Raw genomic sequence first — 24,384 nt, 5'->3', positions numbered from 1 at the left:
TCTGGCGAGCGCCGCTCACTCTCCGCCTTTACGGCAGCGCGATGCCCACGTGGAAGGGAGCAGGGGGGTTGCGACAGTGCTGGGAAAGGCAGGGAGCGCAGCTTGGTTTCCGGCAGTTGGGGGAAGGGGTTTCCTGGGGAGGGTGGATCTACCTGTGGGCTGGAGGGATCGGGGAGTCTGGGCGTTTTGCACCCCCGGTGGGAGCTGGGTCTTCCGCTCACACCCCTGGGGGGCTGCACAGGGGAGGGGACCCCTTGCCTTGGAGAAGGGGGGGCCCTGGGACCCCCACCCTGCTGAAGGGAGCTTGCACATCCCCCTTCTCAGGAGGAGAGTCAGTGCCCTGGGCGGGGAGGGGGGGTTCTAGCACCCCCCACACAAAGACGGGGGCCAGGACTGGTGATTATAACCCCCCTCCCCGTAGCTTTTCTATACCCAGGGGCAGGGCTGGGCACGAGGGCCCGGAGGGGCATTGGGCGTGGGGGAGTCTCCCCCCTCCCCGCTGTTAAAGACATTTCCTGGGGGCTTCCAGGCTGACCTGGGCGAGTGAGGGTGCAGGATTAGGGTCAATGTAGGAGAGGGAGTGGCGTCACGGTTTAAGGGTGGGGATTACAGTTGGGGGCAGTGTAAATATAGCGGGTGGAGCAGGGCGTCTGTATTGGGGGGTCAGGGTGTCGGGTCTATCCGTGAGGGAGAGATGTGGGAGGTGGTTGTGGTCAGGACTTAGGATCAGTGTAGGAAGGGCGGTGGGCCGGGTGGGAGTGTCTCTGCAATCAGCACCATGGAGCTCAGCAGCCTGCTGAAATCCCTGCAGTTGGAGAGCCCATCAGACAGGGGAGACCCCGAATGCCCAGCTGCCGCTGCCCCACCAGCAGAGCAGGTTCTCTCCCAAGTCTTGTTGCTTTTCTCAGCGGAGGGAGTCAGCGGCAGTGCCAAGGCAGGGATGGTCAGAGACCTGCGTGTGCTCTTCGAGGCTGCAGACTGCCAGTGGCTGTTTGGGGGCTGCCACCCCAATGTCACCCCCAAGTTGCTGGAGGACTTGGTGTCTGTGCTGTGCCACTATGCAGCATTGCCAAAGCAGGATTCAGACATTGGGGGCCCACCCAGTAATGATGACTTTTACACCACAGTGGCCGATAGAACAGCAGACATTGGCTTGGTGTTTCTTAGCCTCCTTGCTAAAGTGGAAGCTATCAAGGGATCCAGGTCTCTTGGTGACGTGATGGTGAGGCAGGTCCTGCCACGTTGCCTAGGACTGATCTACATCTTTGCTGCAACACACCATGCAGAGAAGCCGTGGACCAGCTCGAGGTCTCGGTCAATAGCACAGGAACTGCTGACCTTGCTGGTTCAGGTTACAGGCTGTGGGTCAGTGGCTGAATTCCTCCAGGGAGGAAGCAAAGATGAAGAAGGGAGGTTTGCTGCTGTGATGGGACTCCTGAAGCCAGAGCTGACTAAGTAAGTAAGATCACTTGCCGGGAGGGGTTTGCTTGGTGAGGCTTGGCACTAGTAGGTCAAAGGACTGGAGATACTGCTGAGCATTGCAGTGAGGTAAGGGGCGGACTGTGGTCAAGTTCTGAATCTATTGGAACACTTGTGTTTTCAGGAATAAATAGTTCACTGAACAAACTTTACTGAGAAGATAGAGTAGGTAGCTGGGATCAGTGCCGGTGCCTGGGTTGGGGAGAATCAATTAGCCAAACATGGGATCCCCCAAAAAGGTTGTATGCAATTGGTTGACTGCCCCTGTGGCCTGGTCATTGTTCAGCACCTTACTGAAATAAACAATGTGCCTCTTTGGGGCCTGTTCTTGCAGTTGTTCTCCTTGAAGTTAATGGCAGCTCTGTAGAAAATCAGGCCCAAGGGATTTCAGAGGTGTGCCCTCAAAACTAAGGCACCCAAAACCAGTGGCTACAGAAACAATGGGTCATAGGTAGTATAAAGATGCTGACTTTGTAATGTGGTAACACGGTTAAATAGAGAGAACGGATGAGTATATTACTGTATAATGTTTCTCGAGTCTAAACAAAAGTCACTGTTGCAATGATTGATTATTGTTATGTCTCTGATATTTACACGGCAAAGATTTGTAAACCTGTTAAAACTTCCTAAACTTGTAAATAGCTAAAATAATAACAATAATTTGTGGTTACTTGTGAAAATGTTACTGTTAATGTTTTGTTTACTTGGAATCTACTTTCTGCTGCTAGTTGCCTTGTCACCTTTTTGCTGGTTAAAGTGTCAAAGACTTTTTACAGAGCAAGAAACTATTTGATTTAAAGGGGGAAAAGGTTTGCATATAAAAAAAGAACAGAAGTCTGCCCTAATCACGGGCTAGTCCTGGTCTGTGACCTGAATCTTGTGGTGTGATGCTGCAGTGAAACCACTAGGGTCATGTTTGCTTTGTGCATTTTTCCAGAGAAACTTGGAAGCGCAACCCTGCCACAAAGCATGTGTTCTCCTGGACGCTGCGTCAAGTCACCTGGCCATGGCTTAGCCCTCACCTGGAGAGTGTCCTCGCACCATCACTGCTCTTCTCGGATGACTACCAGGAGGAGAATAAAATCCTGGGTGTGTGCTGCCTGCATCATATCATTCTCAATGTGGTAAGGAAAGATTACTGCTGGGAGGAGGAGGGACCATGTTGCCATAGGTGAACATACGAAGGAACTGTGGTCTAATGGTTAGAGCAGAGGACTCGAGTCAGGATTCCTGGCTCTGCTGTTAACTCCCAAGCTGACACTGGACATGGCACACCACTTCTCAGCTTCATTTTTCTACAGTGTTATAGTATACTGCAGTAATAGTGGCAGCTGGAAAATATCCATGTCCATCAGTGTGTGACTCATAAAAAGATGGATGCTAATCGGGGCTATTTATAAAATGCTGGGCAAATCTTGAAGTATTTCCACATATGTTCTCAGTTACTTTAAAGTTAGTTTTGTGGGGGTTTTCTGGCAGTGCTGCTGTGTACTTTAAGCAGGAGTAGGAACTCAGTTTAATAATAACAACACTTTTGCTTTTCTCTAGACCTTTCACCTAATATCTCTTTATAGACACAAATACATTTACCATCTCCCCCTCCCGCAAGGTTGGTGAATATTCACCTATCTATAAAAGATGGTAAAAAAAAGGTACACACTTATGGCCACATGGTGAGTAATGGAAATAGAACTCAAGTTTCCTGTTTCCCAGTTCCCCCTAAGCATTAAACAAAAAGCACTCCTTGCTTGCTGTTTGTCATTTGGAGGAGTATTTTAATAGCCCTGGTTTGTAAAGCGCAGATGTGCTGTTACATTCCCCATGTACTGTGAAGTGTAGCAGAGCTGTTCTAGCAGAGCTGAGGTGATCAGCTTTGTACAGAACTGCTGAATCTTCCATCACATTGAATTACACACAGATGTTTCTATGTTGTTGCAGCCAGCTGCTGATTTGAACCAGTTTAACAGGGCACAGGTTGTCTACCATGCACTGTACCATCACCTCTATGTACGGGAGGCACAGCTCATTCAGGTAAGCCACGGTGGTTTACTCTAAACCTTGATCAATCCTACTGGGATTTTAATTAATATAATGGATAGCTCAGAGGATTGGGCTATAGAACCTCCATTTTCTAGGTCACCATTTCTAATCTAGCCTTAAATTATTAGTATCTGACCATGGATTAGTGGCCCCCATATGAAATGAATTTGGATCTCAGTTAGGTCTTAATGAACAGGGAAAAGGACCCCACCTCCTGCCCCCCCATTTGCAGTCTATGTAGAGAGGCCAGAGATGTGAAAGGCCATGAAAGAATGATACACATTCCTGTGCCTTAAGACAGTGGTTCTCAACTAAGGGTATGTATACCTGTGGGAGTACACACAGGTTTTCTAGGGGGTACATCAGCTCATCTAGATATCTGCCTAGTTTTACAAGCTACATAAAGAGCACTGAGTCAGTGCAAACTAAAATTTCATATGACTTGTTTATAGTACTCTCTATATACTATGCACTGACATATAAGTACAGTATTTATATTCCAATCAGTTTTATTTTATAATTATATGGTAAAAATGAGAAAGCAATTTTTCAGTAATATTGTGGCTGTGACACTTTTGTATTTTTGTCTGATTTTGAAAGCAAGTAGTTTTTAAGAGAAGTGAAAGTTGGGGGTACGCAAGACAAATCAGACTCCTGAAAGGGGCACAGTAGGCTGGAAAGGTTGAGAGCACTGCCCTCAGACTACCGAAGAAGCTGTATAGTGACTCCTTTCCTGCCAGGTGGTGCTGCTATGCTTGTTGGACCTGCTGCTGGTTCTGGAGAAATCCCCACAGCGGCTGTCTCAGGAACTCAGAGCAGCAACTCCCTGTCATGAGGTCCTGCAGCTAGTTCTGACTCACATGGAAGCAGAACACCGGCTCCCACTCCGGAGAGTGTATGCCAGGAACTTGCCTGCCTTTGTGAAGAGGTAAGAACTGTGCATTAGCCTTTCGGTGATTACTTACTGGCCACGGTAACTTCCCTCCATGACTCTTCTTGTCTTGGCAGACTTGGCATCCTGATAGCACAGCACCTGAAGAGGCTGGAGCGGGTGATTGTGGGATACCTGGAGATCTGTGATGGTCCAGATGAAGTAGCCAGATTGGGAATATTAGAGACACTGAAGTGCACCATACAGCATGTCTGGCCAAGGTACCTTTAGGAGAAATGGCTACAACAGGAAGCAAAACCTGAATGCTCTCACCCTTACTGAGCTACACTTGTCTGTGGATTTGAGGAAGACACCTTGGACTGAGTGAGAAATGGATCTCTAATCTTGAGTTCTGTGTCAACAGGAGTCAGTCCTATCAGAGCACTGAAATCCCCTCTACAGCGATGTTAGTTGAGAGAAAGTCCCACAGCTAGACCAATCCTCATTTTGGCATCATTTGGCAACTGTGGAAGAATTACCACACAGAGGAACGAAAGCTGTTTTTCCTGCATGTAGATCTTAGGATAAATTAAGCAGCACTTTATATAGACTTTAGTCCTATATATGCAATCTTTAATACTGTTTCCTTTGCATTCAGGGAATATGGACACCCCCTGGTGGTCATTCAGCCTCATGGCCACAGTATTTGCCTGCATTTTAGGAGAGTTCAAATCAGAAGGGTGGCCCCAGACAGCAGGTTACTGTGCAATGAGCCAAGCTGTGAATTGACAGCCCACCAGCTTGTTGTGTGGTAACATCTCACGTGGACACTGCTGCAGCACCATCCAAGTCCCAGAGTGCAGCTTGGCCCACTTGAGTAAGCCAAGCCGTACTCTGGGGCTTTCACTGTGCTGTAGCAATGTCCGTAGGGGATGTTACCACACAGCAGGCTACCACGCTAGAGATTCAAGCCCTGGCTTGAATAAGTGATTAATTGGGGGAGACTTAATAGAAGTGGGAGGGGGAACACATTGTATAAGCCCTGTGCTGTCAGGCAGTATTTCCTAGCCTTTGGGCTTTAAGGCAAATGCTAAACTACTGTTGCTGCTTTAAAAATGAGCCTCTTGCCCCTGAAGTGTTTTCTAACGTAGCATGTAGTTTAGGCTGCTGTCCTGATCACGACTGAGACCAATGGCAGTCTAGAGCAATGCACAGTTGAATGGCACACATCCTGCAGCGGTTAGGACAGGCTTTCCCCTATTCTCCACCATCCTAGAGACAGGCTCAGGAAGAGGTTCTTCAAAGTGTCTGTTTTCCATCACAGAATGGCGTGCAGGCTCGCTGTGCTCCTCAAGGCCCTGCTGAAGATGATTTGGGGTGTATCTACTGATGGAGGCCTGACACCACAGCCAGTGAAAACAGCCCTGCTCCATGGGGCCACAGAGTGCCTGATCCTGCTGGATCACTGCTCTCAGGGGCAAGTGAAGGTGAGCCAGGGACTCCAAATCCCATTCTGTAAATTTGTTTCTTTAAAGGGGAAAACAAAACAAAACAAATGTACTGGTGACTTTTTAGGACAGAATATCACATAGAAGGGCTCTGGGCATGTGGGGCTTTTTTTGTCTTTCGCTTAGCAAAGTTGTGGAGTCCACAGCACCATCTGTAGTTAAGGGAGACAGCTAAACACATCACTCTTATGGAATTGTAAGGCTCTCTGGCCTAGCATGTAGCCATAAAGGCATATAGACAGATACAGTCAGGTGTCGTCTTCTCTAGGTGATGCAAAAGGTGCCTCAGGAGGTAACTCAGATACACACATACACACGGAAATTGTGGAGATATAAAAATGACCCATTGAAGTACAAGGACACTCCCCCCCCATAGTGCCTCAGTGTTTGCAGTATCCTTCTCCAGTTGCTACAACGTAATTAAGGTGGGTAACAGGAGAGTAGTAACATCTGAGGTCAAACAGTACTGAAAGTGAGGTGTTTGTGCTTTTCCCCTTGCAGATCCTGCTTGAAGGAATCTACCACAACTGTGACAACTGTAGCCTTCGGGCCTGCATCCGACAAGTGCAAGAGAACACCTGAGACACAGCTACTAATAGCCAGAACCTGCTTTTGTTTTTTTATTACATTAAAATATTTAAATTTGTGATTCTGCACCTGTCAAAATGCCCCCTGCTAAAGTCACACTGTCAGGTACTCCTCCAGCTATACAGTCCCACTGTCCAGCACACAGCTCAAGTTTATACCCTCCTTCAAAGGAGTCAGGTTGTTTTCTGTTTGGATGTAGGTTCTGTTTCCTGTTCATACTCTATTTCAATGTAGGCTCGTTTTATCCTTGCTGGTCCTTTCACAGGAGTTTTGCCCTTGGATTTGGAGTGATAGGTCCTCTCCGCCATCTCTTTCTCCTCTTCCTCGCTGGAGGATTTGTTGTCCTGCTCCTCCTCACTGCTTGTTGCCAGCTTTTCCATGTCCTGGACAGGAGGGAAGGCAGGAGGGTTAATACAGATACTGACTTGAAAGTGCTGTATTTTAAGTAAGCCTCCGCTCCTCTGCAAATGCATTACTCCTAGCATGTAGGTCCTGGCTCCCTGTTGTCTATTCCATGCTGCCTTTGAAGGGAATAGAACAGATACGCTGCAGTCTGATATAACAACATGTGAATCCAATTGTTCAGGCACTAATCCCATGAACACAGCTCTGACCACAGACAGAGGGGAGGATGTTTGGGATTAAAAGGAGTTAAACTGGGCAGTTGTAGGAGGACTGAAAATGGCAGGATGATCAGGGCTGCATTCCATTGATTTAATATTCTGGCATTTATGCCAGTCACATTATATGGCACTTCAGGACTGAGGCTCAGAGCCAAATACAACTATGAACAAGTACAGAGCCAGTGACCAATAATTCTGTCCTCGTAATATTGCGAGCTCATGCTCTAAGTGTAGCTATAACCCTTCAGCCAGTTTAGTGTAATCGTCAAGCAAGATCAGGGCCAGAACTCTTGGTGGCTGTATCACTGCACACGCATTATACCCCTTGCCATTTGATGCGTAGATGGAGCAGGCTTATCTGGATGTTTCACATACCTCAAAGTCACTGAGGTCGCTCTCATCTTCTTCTACAAACTCCCGCTTGTCAGCATCCTGTAAGAAATCAGGTCAGAAGTTGAGCATCTAGATGGGATACACCGCATTAGGATTGGAGGGTAGGGGGGAGTGTCATTGTCGGAGGGGTGTGCACAACCCACTCAGATACTGGGAGTCAGGGTCCTGGACCATCCTTTACAGAACAGGATTTACAGGGGAGCCTGTAGCCCTGTCCCCCATTTCCTAAGTAGAAGACTCAAAACTGTAAATGATGAATTTATAGCAACACACTCTCCCCACCACACAGCATTCACAAAGAACAAATTTCAGAAGCAAGTGATGCATTTGCCTGGTGTCTCTGCTGAGCAGGGAACACTACTAACTGCAGCAGTGGCATACAGCAGGCTGCCTTCTGCAAGCTATAGTGGTATCTCTATAATTTGACTGTTTTCTGGACTAAATCCCCTAATTATTGGCACTGATTCTCAAGTAAGGGATTTTAACACTCGTGGCAAGTTACAGACAGTGGAGTTATCTGTAAAGGACTTTGGGGTCGGAGGAAGTGATTAGGAACAGAGCTACAAGCCAGACTCCTATTGTACTTGGCAAACAATAGGAGAGAGGAGAATGGAGATGTGAGTGAATATTAATATGCAGTTGTCTACATATACACCCCTCTTCTGCAAAATTCATACAACCCCATGTGCATATATATAGTGGGTCCAGCACTACTGCAGTCATGGTTTAACTTAAGTTAATCAGTACTTCGTCCTGCTAGTGAAAGTGGGGGGCTGGACTCGATGACTTGTCGGGGTCCCTTCCAGTTCTATGAGATAGGTATATCTCCATATATATTTTGGGGGGGAGGGATAGCTCAGTGGTTTGAGCATTGGCCTGCTAAACCCAGGGTTGTGAATTCAATCCTTGAGGGGGCCATTTAGGGATCTAGGGCAAAAATCTGTCTGGAGATTGTTCCTGCTTTGAGCAGGGGGTTGGGCTAGATGACCTCCTGAGGTCCCTTCCAACCCTGATATTCTATGATCTTTTCAACTGCCCCACTCTGATGAAAGAATTTAAAAAAAACGTTACCTCGTCTTCCTCCTCCTCCTCCGTGTCAGACTCTGCTTTGCTCTCTGCATCCTGCTGTTCCAGAGCCTTGTCAAAGGCATGTATGGGGAAGTTATAGATATCTCCGTACTGAAAGGAAAACAAGCACCTGCTTTAAATCATACCAGGAAGATAGATCAGCTAGGAACTGACTCCTCTTGGCTATGGTTCCCACCATTCTGGGGGCTAAGAACACGAGTTATACCAAACTAGATTAGACTAACGGGCCACAAAATCCATCCCACATTTTATACTGGCCCTTAAGGAATCTGCCCTGACTAGCAGTGTGCACCAGGAAGGGAGAGATACAACTTACTTTCTTGATCTCTGCATTGGTCACCTAAAGCCCTGAAGCATGAGTCTGCTCGTCCATACTCACCCCCTTATTTCAGCCTGCACAGATCTGTTGATCATCAAGTCATTGAAAGGACTTCAGTGTTACACTGCAGCCAAACCTTATGTGCGCCCTCCAGAAGTGAAGTGCAGCAGGTGCAAAGTGACCCAGCTATGTGAAATCCACAGCCTACGCACAATATATCCTGTTTCTGGTTTGGCAGGTGGGGCTAAATCTCAGCGCATAGGTACAGTTTGCTGGATTTGCTATGTGAAGCTACCAAGCTGTCTCGCCCATTGGGCACAGAGAACGCGGATTGTTAGGACTGGTAGAAAAGACTGAACTTCTGAATATTTTAAGATGATAAAAAAGGACAAATTTCAGTGATTGCCCTTTCTCCCATGTGCCTTTTTTTTAAATCAGCTCTCCTCATTGGCCCTTGCTAAAGGCTGCACTGCTACCCTGGCCAAGAGAGCCTCTCTCTGCTGACACTGCTGCAGGTGGCCAGAGGCCTTGCCCAGATGGAGATGCTGAGGAAGTAAAGGGTTTGACTCTAGCAGGCGGGCGAGACTAGTCAGTTATTCACTGGTTTATAGCATTGGTTTATTATGCGTTTTATGCCAGTCACATTATACAGCACTTCAGGACTCAGAGCCTGAACAAGTACAGAGCCAGTGACCAATAATTCTGTCCTTGTAATATTAGAGAGCTCATCTTCCCAACAGCACTCCCCAATGTCAGAAGAGTGGCTGTGTAAGAAGAACCCCCTCTTAGCCTCTCCCATCTCAGCCGAGCTAATGATCACAAGCAAGTGTGAACTCCTGTTAGCAAACATGGTGCCAACACAGCAATGGGAGAGCAGGCTGGATTCTATTCTACCTCATGCATCGCTGTTCGAATGAGCATGGTAAACACTCCCTACCTTAGCAGAGGGACACATTTTTGTGCTAGGAGATGTTAGTGGTAACCCTTACCGTTTCCTGCTTTAGTCTCTCCAGTAACTCCTTCTCAATGGCATTGTCCAGCTGAGCAGCAATCAGGGCTTTTTCCTAGTACCAGGGGAAAGAGGAGTTGGCATCAATTCATTTCCAAGATGAAAAAAAAAACAAAAACAGGAGCAGTGGAATCAGGACTGCACCAGAGCCACACTACCTCTCTCCTTTTCTCTCGCCTTTCAACCTTTTTGCTTAAAGGAACAATCTTCCTCCTGTGATAGGGGAAGAGAGAAGGGCAGTTAGTGAAGATTTCAGTCTACCAGCCACTGATGCCCATCAAGTGAGTGAATGTTTATTCAAGTCTCTCCCCAACCCCCGATACAGGATGCTCCCTGCTCCCCACCTGGCACAAACTGGCCTGTCAAAGGAAACTTAGGCTAAGCTTTTAAAAGTGCAGTTTTAATCAGTTTAAGTGCATCTACATTAGGGTTGTAACTAAATAAATTTCAAACTGATTCAGTTAGATGGGCACAAGGATTTATTTATTTATTTTAAACTATAGACCAGCCCTGAGAGAGACAGGCAGGCTGATGGAATGGAGCAGAAGGAAGGAAGAAGGAAGTGAACCACCATCACTTACTGTCGCTTGAGCGTCAGCTTCCGAATGCGGATCAGATATTGTGTGATCTTGGTGAAGCGCTGCTTGCATTTGTGACGGATGAAGCGTGGCCAGTAGATGAGGTTCTCATCTATCTCCTCCAAAGCTTTCTCATAGTTCTTGCTCAGTCGGACCTGATGGCGAGAGGGAGGGTAAAAAGCTTTGGAGCAGAAGCAATTTTGGGACATCCTCACAAAGGGGAGTGGAGTTTAAGGTGGTTGTGGTGCTACACCACTTACGCTCCTGTTTTTTTTTTCCCCCTAAAACCCAGCTGTCAAGAAGAAGGATGTTCTTGCAGTTAAGACACTGGACTGGGACTCAGAAGATCTGGCTTCTAATCCCAGCTCTGCTACAGACTCCCTGTGTGACCTTGGGAAGTCATTTAATCTCTCTGGCCCTTATATCGTCTTCTATAAAATGGGAAAATTCCCTTTCTACCCTTTTGTCTGCCTTGCCTATTTAAACTGTAAGCTCTTTGGGGCAGGAACAGTCTCTTATTATGAGTGTGTTCTAACACAAAAGGGATTCAGTCTGTAGCCCATCTATCCAATCCTTGGTCTCTCTGCTGATGCTACATACAAAGGAGCCAGCTGTGGTGATGGCTTTTGAGGCATGGACACTTGCGAATGGAATTATGTCCCAGCATCTCAATTTACAGATTGACAGCTGTTCATTGGCCTATCAGATGAGAACTGAGGATCAGACCAACTCAGATCAGATTAGAAAAAAAGAGGTTCAAGTCTATGTATTAACAATCCCCAGAGCCAACCAGACCAGACACATTCAAAGAAAAAAATTCCTTGGCCATTACTTCAAAGGAACACTTTAAAAGTTCCTTGTTTCGGATTCTATTGATCATAGGTTAGATTACAAATGAAAGCCTAGCAATTTGGTCAGTGATTCATCCATTCTGTGTTCTACCTAGTGTCTTATACAGCATCCATCTCCTTGGTATCTTCACATCTCCCCAAGTCCTATCCCAGTTATACAGCTGAGGCACTGAGAGATTCACAGACTGTCTGTGGCAGAACTGAGAACTGAACTCAAATCTCCCAAGACCCAGTCTTGAGCTCTAACACAGCATGCCCTGGCTTTCTAAAGAAAGAATCAGTGTCAAATGACAGAGCTAATAGTCTGTGAAAAGCAGAGACTACGCTGCCGTTGGATATTTTCTTGGCATAAGACATTTCATTAGGAGGTTAAGTGCCATTAACTGCAGTGACACAAGGGTTCTGCAGGTCCAGTATACAAATAATATACTGCATTCATGCTCAGCAATAGAGGATATGTTCTCTTCAGAACAGCTGATGCTTTTATTTTCAAACATATGTTGAAGAAAAATTAAAATAGTGTGAACTAGAACAATGCCAAGGTGGAAGTGTCTGTATCCCATTGCCAGTCCTGAGCTGTTTCCCCATGTCAGAACCTGCTCGTTATACTGCCTGTCACGGAGTGTGGAGGAGTTTGGCCCTGCTCCCCTCTTCCTGGGACTCACAATGACTCTCAGCCAGCCAGTAAAACAGAAGGTTTATTGGACAACAGGAACGCAGGTTTCAGCAGAGCCTGGAGGCCCAACCAGGACCCCCCAATTGAGTCCTTCTCGGGGTTCAGGGTGCTTGGATCCAGCATGGAATCCCCTGAATTCCCCTCACCCAGCCCAAAACCAAAACTGAACTGCCCCTCCTCCAGCCGGCCGATTCCTTTGTCCAGCTTCCCAGGCCAAGGTGCTAACCCCCTCCCTCCTACCTGGTTCAGGTTACAGGCTTAAAGATCCTGTCCCTCACCTAAAGTCCTCCCCGGCTCTCCCATCCCCCCCACACACAGCCCCTACTCCATCACATCTCTCCCCCTTCTAGACTGAACTGATCGGGGTCACTCTGCCCAGTGACCTGGGGAAGTTCAGCGCCCCCTTTCCGGGACAACACATCCGCTATCAGGTTGGCACTTCCCTTCACATGGACCACGTCCATGTCATAGTCCTGCAGGAGCAGGCTCCACCTCAGGAGCTTGGCGTTGGCTCCTTTCATCTGGTGCAGCCAGGTCAGGGGAGAGTGGTCGGTGTACATGGTGAAGTGTCGCCCAAAGAGATATGGCTCCAGTTTCTTAAGGGCCCACACCATGGCCAGGCATTCCTTCTCGATGGCCGCGTAGTTCTGCTCCCAGGGTAGCAATTTCTTGCTCAGGTACACGATGGGGTGTCTCTCCCCCTTTTCATCCTCCTGCATTAACACCGCCCCCAGTCCCGTGTCTGAGGCGTCAGTGAACACCATAAAGGGCTTGTCAAAATCTGTGTTTGCCAGAACTGGGCCACTAACCAGAGCCTCCTTCAGCGCCCGGAGAGCCTGCTGGCACTGCTCGGTCCAGACCACATTATCTAGCTTCCCCTTCTTGCACAGCTCAGTGATGGGGGCGGCTATGGAGCTAAAGTGGGGCACGAACCTTCGATAGTACCCCGCCATCCCAATAAAGGACCTGCTTTTTGGTTTGGGGAGTGGGCCAGTCTCTGATCTCCTCCACCTTGGCTGGTTCCAGCTTTAGGCAGCCGCTCCCCACCCGATGGCCCAGGTAAGATACTTCAGCCATCCCCACCTTGCACTTCTCAGCCTTTATGGTTAACCTAGCCTCCCGGAGTCGGTTCAGCACTTGTTTAACCTGGGACACGTGGTCCTCCCAGATCTGGCTGAAGACGCAGATGTCGTCAATATACGCCACGGCAAAACTCTCCATCCCTCTCAGTAGCTGATCTACCAGGCGCTGGAAGGTGGCCGGCACTCCCTTGAGGCCGAAGGGCAGGGTCAGAAACTCGTAGAGCCCCAGAGGGGTGATAAAGGCCGATTTCAGCCTGGCATCTGCATCCAGCGGCACTTGCCAGTAGCCCTTTGTAAGATCCATGGTGGTGAGGTACCAAGCACCTCCCAGCTTGTCTAGGAGCTTGTCAGGCCTGGGCATGGGGTACCAGACACGGTGATAGCATTGAGCTTTCGATAGTCCACACAGAACCGGATTGACCCATCCTTTTTTGGGACCAGCACCACAGGCGAGGCCCAAGGGCTGGAAGACGGCTGGATCACCCCCAGAGCCAGCATGTCCCTGACCTCTCTTTCTAGGCCCTGGGCAGTTTTCCCAGTGACCTGAAAAGGGGAGCATCTTATAGGGGGATGTGATCCGGTCTCCACCCAGTGGACAGTCAAATTAGTGCGTCCAGGCTGGTTGGAAAACAGCTGTCGGTACAGATGCAGCACCCCTCTGATCTCAGCGTGCTGGGCCAGGGTCAGCTGATCAGAGAGGGGAATTGTCTCCAGGGGGGAACCAGCTTTTGTCCCAGGGAATAGGTCCACTAAAGGTCATCTCCTTGCTCCTCCCAATGTCCACACACGGCCAACACTACATTCCCCCTGTCATAGTATGGCTTCATCATATTCACATGGTACACCTGGTGGTGATGAGCCTGGTTTGACCGCTCCACCACATAGTTTACCTTATTTAGTTGCTTGACAACCTTGAAGGGCCCTTCCCAGGCAGCCTGGAGTTTGTTTTTCCTCATGGGGATGAGAATCATCACCTGATCCCCGGTGGCGAAGGCATGGGCCCGCGCAGTGCGATCATACCAGACCTTCTGCTTCCTCTGGGCTTGGGCCAGATTCTCCCTGGCCAGGCCCATGAGCTCAGCAAGTCTTTCCCAGAAGATCAGGACATACTCCACCACCGACTCTCCATCGGGAATGGCCTTCCCCTCCCATTCGTCTCTCATCAGGTCCAGGGGCTCCCTTACCCGCCTTCCATATAACAATTCGAAAAGCGAAAACCCAGTAGACTCCTGGGGTACCTCCCTGTACATGAACAGCAGGTGAGGTAAGTACTTGTCCCAGTCCTGCGGGTGCTGGTTCATAAATGTTTTTAGCATCATCTTTAGCGTCCCGTTGAATCTTTCCACTAGCCCGTTGGACTGGGGATGATACGCTGAGGCCCAGTTGTGCTGGACCCCACATTTCTCCCACAAGCACCAGAGCAGGGTCGACATGAAGTTGGACCCCTGGTCCGTTAAGACTTCCTTGGGGAACCCCACCCGGCTGAAAATGGTCAGCAGCACATCTGCCACGGTGTCTGCTTCGATAGAGGACAAGGCCACCGCCTCGGGGTAGCGAGTGGCAAAATCTACCACCACCAGGATGTATTTCTTCCCCGACCGGGTCGCGCTGCTGAGAGGTCCCACTATGTCCATGGCCACCTTCTGGAAAGGTTCTTCTATGATGGGTAAAGGCCTTAAAGCCGCTTTCCGCTTGTCCCGGGCCTTCCCCACCCTCAGGCAGGGGTCACAGGATTGGCAGTACTGTCGGACCTGGGTAAAGACCCCAGGCCAGTAAAAGTTCTGTAGCAGCCTCTGCCTGGTGCGCTGGATTTCCTGGTGCTCTGCGAGAGGAATGTCATGGGCCAGGTACAGTAGCTTGTGGCGAAACTTCTGGGGAACCACCAGCTGCCTCCTGATCCCCCATGACTCCACTTCCCCTGGGGGAGCCCATTCTCGGTACAGGAACCACTTCTCCCACAGGAACCTCTCCTCGCAACCTCTCCTCATGATCTGTACCACACTGAGGTTAGCCAGGTCCCTTGGACTCCGCAAGGAGGGATCTTTCTGCAACTCGGCCTGGAACCCAGCAGCTGGGACAGGGATGGGGACCTGCTCTCTCTCATCGGCTGGGTCTGAGGCCGCAGCCTCTCTGAGCCGTGTCCCTGGGCGTTCCCTCCCCACCAGGTTAGGATCCTGCGCCTCGGGCAGAGTATCTTCCCCGTTGTCAGGGCGCAGTACCCTGCGCTGACTCTGACTACGGGTCACGACCAGGGCACCCCGGGCGTTGCTTGGCCAGTCCTTGAGGTCCCCCCCATTAACATCTCTGTGGGCAAATGCCCCCCACTTTAGGTGTATCCTTGCCACTGGCACTTTGAATGGGGTCCCGCCCATGCTCCTCAGGGTCAGGTAGTTGTCGGGCACCATCCGATCTGAGGCTACCACCTCAGGCCGGGCCAGCGTCACCTCTGTGCCCGCGTCCCAGTACCCAGTGACCTTCCTTCCATCTATCTCCAGGGAAACCAGGCACTCTCTCCAGAGGGGCAGCCCTGCGCCCACCCTGTAAACCAAAAACTCGGAGCCTGGCGCATCCAGGCCCCTAGAGGAGCTGACCTGGGGCCCTCCTCCCTCCTTCGCAAGTGATACACGGTCAGCCCCCCTTTTCTGCGAATGCTGCCTCTCATCCGGCTGGGTCTCTACCAAGTTAACCCAGTGTGGGGTTGGTCTGCTCAGTCTGTCCTTGAGTCTGGGGCATTGGGACCGTATGTGGCCCCTCTGGCCACACTGATAGCAGCTCATGTCCCGTTGGTCCCCTCGAACCGATCAGTTGTCCCTGATGCTGGGCGTTCCCCTTGGGAGGGGGTCCTCCCTATTCCCCCTTTGGGAGGTCCCAGGATGACACTCTCCCTGCATCGCAGCGGGCCTGTTCCTTTGAGACTCCTCCCTGCCACCCCCCGACCAGCTCTTCACAAACTCATCAGCCAGCCGCCCTACATGTCACGGGTTCTCTGGCTTTTGGTCCCTCAACCACAGCCTCAGGTCGGATGGGCACTGCTCATACAGTTGCTCCAGTACCAGCAGTTTAACCATGTCCCCCTTCGTCTGGGCCCCATCTGCCCACTTGCTGGCGTATCCCTCCATGCGGATGGCTAGCTGCAGATATGAGACCTCAGCGGTTTTATACTGACTCCGGAACCTCTCCTGGCACATCTCAGGAGTTAGCCCAAACTCACACAGCAGGGCCTGCTTGAATAGATCGTAGTTCCCTTTTTCCTCCTCTCCCAGTTGGCAGTACAATGCCACGGCCTTGGGGTCCAGTAAGGGGGTGAGAACCTGGAGCCTGTCTGCCGGAGCTACCTGGTGCAGCTCGCAGGCCGTCTCAAAGTCATCCAGGAAGTCATCCATGTCCTCCCACTCCTTACGCTGGGCCAGGATGCACTTCTCAAAGCTCCACGCAGTCCTGGGCCCCCCCTCACTCACTGCAGCCAGGGGCCCACTGCCCCTCTGCTTCGCCAGTTCCAGCTCATGATGACGCTGTCTCTCTTTCTCCTCCCGGTCATGTTCTCTGTTTCTCACGATCCTCCAGCTCTCTCAGTTTTAGCTCTCTCCCCCATTCCAGCTGCTCACGCTCCACGGATGCCAAGTGTCGCCTGGACGATCCCCTGCTAGGAGGTGAGCTTCGCCGGGAGGATCCCCTGCTGGCCAGGGGGGTCATGGTGCCCTCGGTAGCCACTGGACTCCTCCCCGCCCTTCCCCTAGGCATAGGAAAGGGGAGTCTTGGGAAGCCCTCAGCCGCCGGCTGACCATTCCCAGTGGGGACAGATACTGGTGTCTGTGCTGCATCTGCCAGGCTGCTTCCCTCAGAGACAGGACTCCGTTCACTCAAGCGGTCTCCCTCCTCCAGCTGGGCAATCAGCTGGTCTTTGGTGAGCCTCCCTCTGCACAGCCCCCTCTGCTTGCACAGCTCCACCAGGTCGCACTTGCGCCACTTGGCATACATCTTCCTGCTGGCCACTCACAGACCGGGGTGCTCGCCGCTCCCCACAGCTTCCAGGGAGACCTCCTAGTGCACTAGTCCTTCTTGAGGTCACCACCTCTCTGCCAGGGTCGAGCTGCAGACTCCTCCACCCCTGGGACCACTTGCTGCAATCCGCCGGGGGACCCTGTTACTGCAAAGTCCTTCTCACTGGGCACACACTCCCAGAGGTTAATCACCCCTGAAATCGTCCCTTCGTTTTACTGCTCCCCAGTCACTTACGGCAGGAAGCGTTGTCCACGGGGTGCAGTATCTCCCGCCGCTGCCACCAGTTGTCACGGAGTATGAGGGAGTCCGGCCCTGCACCCCTATTCCTGGGACTCACAGTGACTCTCAGCCAGCCAGTAAAACAGGTTTATTAGATAACAGGAACGCAGGTTTCAGCAGAGCCTGGAGGCCCAACCAGGACCCCCCAATTGAGTCCTTCTCGGAGTTCAGGGCACTTGGATCCAGCATAGGATCCCCTGAATTCCCCTCACCCAGCCCAAAACCGAAACTGAACTGCCCCTCCTCCAGCCGGCCGATTCCTTTGTCCAGCTTCCCTGGCCAAGGGGCTAACCCCCTCCCGCCTACCTGGCTCAGGTTACAGGCTTAAAGATCCTGTCCCTCACCTAAAAGTCCTCCCCGGCTCTCCCATCCCCCACACGGACAGCCCCTACTGCATCACACCGCCCACACCTAGGGACAAAAACACTAGGGTTGATTTAGGTGGGTTTAAACAGAAACGCTTTGGATATGTGGTAAATAGTGGAACTTTTTTTCAAAACAACAGTGTCATCTGTCAGCTTGCTGGATTAAGTTTCAGGCTCGGTATGGGATTTAACTCACCCGCTCCCAGAGTCGACTGGGGAAAGCCGCCCGCTCTATTGTCTTCATGTACAGATAACACTGACCTAAGGGAAAGAGGAATAACATGAACTCACCCAAACCACCATTAGGCACCCAGGAGACAGGCTTAGCTCATCCCAGTCACTGCAAAACACTCCAGCACTGGGACACTTGCTCAGATCTCCAATCTGCTGTACTAAGTCTCAGTGAAGGCTACCACTGACAGACACAGAGCATCTTTCCCCACAAAGAGCATCACAGACAGCCCTACGGAGATGCAGCCACCTTCAATGTGGAGAGCAGCAGCAATCTGTTGCACAACAGCTGTAGAAGCAAGGGGGAGCAGGAGGCCACAGTCCTCAAGGCTGACCAGCTCTTACAGGAAAGTCCACAGGGAGCTTTCACATCCACACAAGGCAGAGGTCTCATACAACTGAACTGCACAGTGGGGCAACAGGCTGAGCCCACTCTGTGGCTCCAGAGGGTCTGTCTACATTGTAGTATAAACCCAGGGTCGAACTCAGGCTCAAACCTAACCCTCCTTCTGTCTACACACAAACCACGCTAACTTAGGGTTTCCTGAGGGTGGTGGGTCCAAGCCTGAGTCAAGCTGACACGCAGGGTTCAAGTCCTAATGCGTTGCAGTTTGGATGCAGCCCCACTGGACTTGTGCTATAGGAGTATCCCACAATCCAATGAGCTGACTTTCTTTGTCCTCTGCACAGTCCAGCTTGGTGGGTTTTCCCACCTTGCACCACAAACAAAGGGCTAGAGTGGCCACATTTTGGGAGGGCACAAGGAAGTCTGGGATATGGGCAGTTGGACTTGAGCCTGTATAATGCAATGTAGATGCAGGAACCCCAGGTTGGGACTCAGGTTTCAACAATTTGTAATCTAGGATTACAAATGAGGGTAGATGCTCAACCCCTAGGTTAACAGACCCAGGGCCTGCTAACTTGAGTTCTACTAACCCAGGGCTTACACTGCAGTGTAGACATACTCAGAGAGTCTAGGGGCTTCAAACTTGAGGCTTAGAACCCTGAGCCATTCCCTCTGTCTTATAGTTGGCTTACAGTTGGCTTACTGGGGAGGTGAAAAGAAAAGAAGAACATAAAAGAAAATTCCTGAAAGCACACAGCTGAGCAATTCAACCCACTGGAGAGAGCCTTAAAAAGAACAAAAGTACTTGTGGCACCTTAGAGACTAACAAATTTAATTCAGCACGAGCTTTCGTGAGCTACAGCCCACTTCTTCAGATGCACAGAATGGAACACACAGACAGGAGATATTTATACATACAGAGAACATGAAAAAGTGGAAGTATGCATACCAACAGGAAGAGTCTAATCAATTGAGATGAGCTATCGTCAGCAGGGGGGAAAAACTTTTGAAGTGATAATTAAGATGACCCATAGAAGGTGTGAGGAGAACTTAACATAGGGAAATAGATTCAATTAGTGTAACGACCCAGCCATTCCCAGTCTCTGTTAAGGCCTGAGTTAATTGTGTCTAATTTGCATATTAATTTGAGTTCAGCAGTCTCTCTTTGGAGTCTGTTTTTGAAGTTTTTTGTTGCAAAACTGCCACCTTCAAGTCTGTCACCAAGTGGTTAGAGAGGTTGAAGTGTTCTCCCACTGGTTTTTGAATGTTATGATTCCTGATGTCAGATTTGTGTCCGTTTATTCTTTGGCCAAACCAGACAGTCTCTTTGCAAATGTACATGGCAGAGAGGCATTGCTGGCACATGATGGCATATATCACGTTGGTAGATGTGCAGGTGAACGAACCCCTGATGGCGTGGCTGATGTGATTAGGTCCTATGATAGTGTCACTTGAATCGATATGTGGACAGAGCTGGCATCGGGCTTTGTTGCAAGGATAGGTTCCTGGGTTAGTGTTTATGTTGTATGGTGTACGGCTGCTGGTGAGTATTTGTTTCAGGTTGGGAGGCTGTCTATAAGCGAGGATTGGCCTGTCTCCCAGGATCTGTGAGAGTGAGGGATCATCTTTAAGGATAGGTTGTAGATCTTTGATGATGCGCTGGAGAGGTTTTAGTTGGGGGCTGTAGGTGATGGCTAGTGGCGTTCTGTTATTTTCTTTGTTGGGCCTGTCTTGTAGTAGGTGGCTTATGGGTACTCTTCTGGCTCTGTCAGTCTGGTTTTTTTACTTCAGCAGGTGGGTATTGTAGTTTTAAGAATGCTTGATAGAGATCTTGTAGGTGTTTATCTCTGTCTGAGGGACTGGAGCAAATACGGTTGTATCTTAGAGCTTGGCTGTACACAATGGATCATGTGGTGTGTCCTGGATGGAAGCTGGAGGCATATAGGTAAGTACAGCAGTCAGTGGGTTTCCGGTATAGGGTGGTGTTTATGTGACCATCGCTTATTAGCACAGTAGTGTCTAGGAAATGGACGCTTGTGTGAATTGATCTAGGCTGAGGTTGATGGTGGGATGGAAATTGTTAAAATCATGGTGGAATTCCTCGAGGGCTCCTTTTCCATGAGTCCAGATGATGAAGATGTCATCAATGTAGCGCAAGTAGAGTAGGGGCGTTAGGGAACGAGAACTGAGGAAGCATTGTTCTAAGTCAGCCATAAAGATGTTGGCATACTGTGGGGCCACCTACTACAGGACAGGCCCAACAAAGAAAATAACAGAACGCCACTAGCCATCACCTACAGCCCCCTACTAAAACCTCTCCAGTGCATCATCAAAGATCTACAACCTATTCTTAAAGATGATCCCTCACTCTCACAGATCCTGGGAGACAGGCCAGTCCTCGCTTATAGACAGCCTCCCAACCTGAAACATATACTCACCAGCAGCCGCACACCATACAACATAAACACTAACCCAGGAACCTATCCTTGCAACAAAGCCCGATGCCAGCTCTGTCCACATATCAATTCAAGAGACACCATCATAGGACCTAATTACATCAGCCACGCCATCAGGAGTTCGTTCACCTGCACATCTACCAACGTGATATATGCCATCATGTGCCAGCAATGCCTCTCTGCCATGTACATTTGCAAAGAGACTGTCTGGTTTGGCCAAAGAATAAACGGACACAAATCTGACATCAGGAATCATAACATTCAAAAACCAGTGAGAGAACACTTCAACCTCTCTAACCACTTGGTGACAGACTTGAAGGTGGCAGTTTTGCACAAAAAACTTCAAAAACAGATTCCAAAGAGAGACTGCTGAACTCAAATTAATATGCAAATTAGACACAATTAACTCAGGCCTTAACAGAGACTGGGAATGGCTGGGTCGTTACACTAATTGAATCTATTTCCCTATGTTAAGTTCTCCTCACACCTTCTATGGGTCATCTTAATTATCACTTCAAAAGTTTTTTCCCCCCTGCTGACGATAGCTCATCTCGATTAGACTCTTCCTATTGGTATGCATACTTCCACCTTTTCATGTTCTCTATATGTATAGATATCTCCTGTCTGTGTGTTCCATTCTGTGCATCTGAAGACTGGAGCTGTAGCTCACGAAAGCTCGTGCTGAATTAAATTTGTTAGTCCCTAAGATGACACAAGTACTCTTGTTCTTTTTGCGGATACAGACTGACACGGCTGCTACTCTGACACCAGCCTTAATGCATGGCATATGTCTGGCTGGATATTTTACCAATGTGCATTTGAGACACAAAGAAGCCTTAAAGGGACGCTGTCAGCTGGAGGAAAGAGCAATAGCTGCCCGTGATTCCAGTGAGAGAGAGAAGGGGAAGTGCCGTGCAAGGTTGCAAGGCCCTTGCTGGAGCACTGCAGAAGTCTCACCTTTCTCCTCTTTGATAGTCGCATATTGGCTGTTTGCCAGGGGACAGGATGATCGGTTGCACAGACCTGTCAGGTTATACTCATTGCGGCAAAAGTTGTGTGTCTTTGTCCTGGAAAGAAGAGACTTTAGATGAGTTGCTAACAGTAACACTGAGGATTCCATCCGAGAATCTCACACTGTACAAGTACTCATGCATTAAGCTTCACAACTGCTACTGTCAGGTAGAGGATTATTATCTCCATTTTATAGATGGAACTGAGTCACAGAGACACTCAGGATACATCTACATTGCAGTAAAACATCCTATCAGTTGATGTGGGCTCACAGGGCTATACATTTGCTCTGTAGATGTTTGGGATCAGGCAGGGGCCCAAGCTTTGGGACCACACAAGCGGGGAGGGTCCCAGAGTCCAGGTTCCAGCATGAACCCAAACAACTACACAGCAATTTTTAGCCCTGCAGCCGGTTAGCTGATCTGAACCAGCCACGGCCATGCTGTGGGTCTTTTATTCCAGATATACCCTGAGTTTCCTAACCTTTTAATTCCAAACTATTGGTTCCACCCCACCCTTTGAAATGTGCAGCATTCCTGAAGCAGTCAAATTAAAGCGCTAAGGGACACCCTATTTGAAACAGATAGCACATGACCCCGGCAGCCAGGAAGTCATCCTCCCAGTAGCAACTTGGATCTCAAATCAGAATCTGAAGAGCAATATGCAGAGCTGGATCCTGAAATACTCACTTTATTTTGTATGAGCAGAACTGTTTGTTTCCAAGACTGTCCCAGACAATCTGAATAAACAAGAGGTCAGTTAGTACATTTCATAGTGTAGCACCTGCATTTCTAGAGGAGCCAGTCATCCAGGACTCTCTCAGCACTTTACAAACATTCGTTAACAACAGAGGGAAGATCTGGATTATAATTTCCATTTTGCAGATGGTAACATTGAGGCACAGAGCAGTAAACTGTCTGGGTCAAAGTCAGACAAGTCAGCAGAAGATCCTGGAATAAAACCCAGGAGCCGAGACTCACGTGGTTCTACTACAGCACATTGCAGGCAAGGAAACCAAGCTTGGAGTCTGATGCTTTGCGCAGTGTATGTATCCATACTTCCTCTTAATTTTTGTTTGTTTGTTTGTTTTGGGGGGTGGGTTCATCAGCAAGCAAGGATGCACTGTTGCTGACACAAAGTTATACGTTTTCATAATGTAAAACTACAAAAACTCAAACAAAATATTAAAACCCACTAAAATGGATGCATGGTTCTCTAAACCAGCATGTGAACTTCCTGTAATCTACTACCCAATCCCCTGTGGGTCTCTCACATTTTCATTTTAACCCAAAGCTCTTTAGAATAGAGACCATGTCTCCCATGCAGTCTGTAAAGCCTTGAGGCATTCCAAGCTCTATGGTTATAATAGTGTTGGGCACAGTGATAATCACACGCAGTATTTAAACAAACACACACGCACACCAGCAATGTAACTGGCTGCATTATATGCCAAAGCAGCAGCCAACTGCTAGCACATGAGCATCACAGATGAAGCCACAGCTGCTTGGACAAGCCTGCAAACCAAAGCACAGGCACTTGTCGGGCTCCTGTCCTGACCATGTTCTTTAACTCCCAAGACAGTCCTGGGGGTGACCCTATAGTTACCTGCCATGCAGGAAATACAGTTTCCAAGCCTCGGAGGGGAGACCCTATAACTAGGGATTCTGTACATTCATTCAGGAGACCTGGTTGCACATCACCACAGCCATCTCCCACCCCCCAGAGGCAAGGAAGCAGGGGGTGGGAGTAAAGAGGCACCCAGGTGCTGCCCCACTCCATGTGCTGAGCTGCCACATGGGAGATCTGGGTCTCCATTCCCCGTTTAGGGCAAACAGCCCCATGTACTGCCGGGGAGGGTGGCACATTCCCCTGCTCCAGCATGGCCAGCGCCCCATGGCAGCCAGTGGGTCTGTAGGTTACACATGCTCTGCACCCTTCTGATTTCCACGTGGGCAAGACGAAGGGAAGCGGCGGCCGGACGCAACCGAACGAACCCTTCCTTGGGGGCGCTGATTAGCTAGGACGCAGCTGCCTGGAGCCAGCGGACGCAGCCGAACCAACCCCACCACGGACTCACATCGTCTGAATGCATCTCGGCTCCGCCGCTCGCCTGCTCCGGGCTTCGCAGAGAACTCCACGCCGGGCTGGGGCTGGGGCTGGTAGGCTTCAGGGAGTCGCCATGACAGTGGGAGGGCACAGGGCAGAGCCAGTGCTTGGCTCTCGCGAGATCGGGGGAGGGGGGAGGTGGAGAGGGGGCAGGAAGGAGGAATTGGGGAGTAGGATTTGAGGGGGAGGTAATGGGGAGAAGGGGATGATGGGAGGGAAGGGGGTATGGGAGCTGGAGGGGCAAGGGAGGGAGGAGTCGGGGTGCTGTGGAGAGGAGGGGGAGTGATGCAGAGAAGGGGGGATTCGGGGTGACGGGGATGGACTATGTGTGGACACCCCAGTATCTACGGTTTCCAAGACCATCTTCTTCCTTCTGCTCCTGCCTAAGAGCTTTGGGCGGGTGAAAAACACCAGGGATCGCTCTGAGTAATAAGACGAAAGAGTATCCTGAATATCAAAACGTGGGGTGTAGTGCGCACCTA

General features: G+C 49.7%; 2 protein-coding genes across 2 annotated transcripts; one reads left to right on the top strand and one right to left on the bottom strand.

The window, feature by feature from the left end:
- The first annotated feature begins 152 nt into the window (after positions 1-152).
- Positions 153-6,545, top strand: TTI2 (TELO2 interacting protein 2). The gene is made up of 7 exons (XM_030552136.1): positions 153-1,455; positions 2,417-2,603; positions 3,418-3,510; positions 4,260-4,447; positions 4,528-4,671; positions 5,715-5,877; positions 6,400-6,545. The coding sequence occupies exons 1-7, from the start codon at positions 779-781 to the stop codon at positions 6,478-6,480; spliced, it is 1,533 nt and encodes a 510-aa protein (XP_030407996.1). The 5' UTR covers positions 153-778; the 3' UTR covers positions 6,481-6,545.
- On the bottom strand, positions 6,492-23,997 carry MAK16 (MAK16 homolog). The gene is made up of 10 exons (XM_030552137.1): positions 23,874-23,997; positions 22,486-22,535; positions 21,743-21,852; positions 17,949-18,013; positions 10,501-10,652; positions 10,078-10,132; positions 9,900-9,974; positions 8,574-8,681; positions 7,485-7,541; positions 6,492-6,869 (listed from the first exon to the last, which is right to left on the bottom strand). The coding sequence occupies exons 1-10, from the start codon at positions 23,886-23,888 to the stop codon at positions 6,660-6,662; spliced, it is 897 nt and encodes a 298-aa protein (XP_030407997.1). The 5' UTR covers positions 23,889-23,997; the 3' UTR covers positions 6,492-6,659.
- Between the last annotated feature and the right edge of the window lie 387 nt (positions 23,998-24,384).

This window comes from Gopherus evgoodei, chromosome 2 (assembly GCF_007399415.2).
Source record: "Gopherus evgoodei ecotype Sinaloan lineage chromosome 2, rGopEvg1_v1.p, whole genome shotgun sequence".
In the NCBI taxonomy this organism is placed as follows: domain Eukaryota; kingdom Metazoa; phylum Chordata; order Testudines; family Testudinidae; genus Gopherus; species Gopherus evgoodei.
Note: the sequence above shows the minus strand (reverse complement) of the source record. Positions and strands in the feature narration are given on the sequence as shown.

Coding starts and splice junctions, on each gene's coding strand:
- MAK16 (XM_030552137.1), bottom strand. Junction 21,853..22,485: donor TTCTGCTCATACAAAATAAA/GTGAGTATTTCA, acceptor TCTTCTTTCCAG/GACAAAGACACACAACTTTT. Junction 8,682..9,899: donor AGAGACTAAAGCAGGAAACG/GTAAGGGTTACC, acceptor TTTTCCTTTCAG/TACGGAGATATCTATAACTT.
- TTI2 (XM_030552136.1), top strand. CDS start 779: ATGGAGCTCAGCAGCCTGCTGAAATCCCTGCAGTTGGAGAGCCCATCA. Junction 1,456..2,416: donor CTGAAGCCAGAGCTGACTAA/GTAAGTAAGATC, acceptor GCATTTTTCCAG/AGAAACTTGGAAGCGCAACC. Junction 4,448..4,527: donor TTGCCTGCCTTTGTGAAGAG/GTAAGAACTGTG, acceptor TTGTCTTGGCAG/ACTTGGCATCCTGATAGCAC.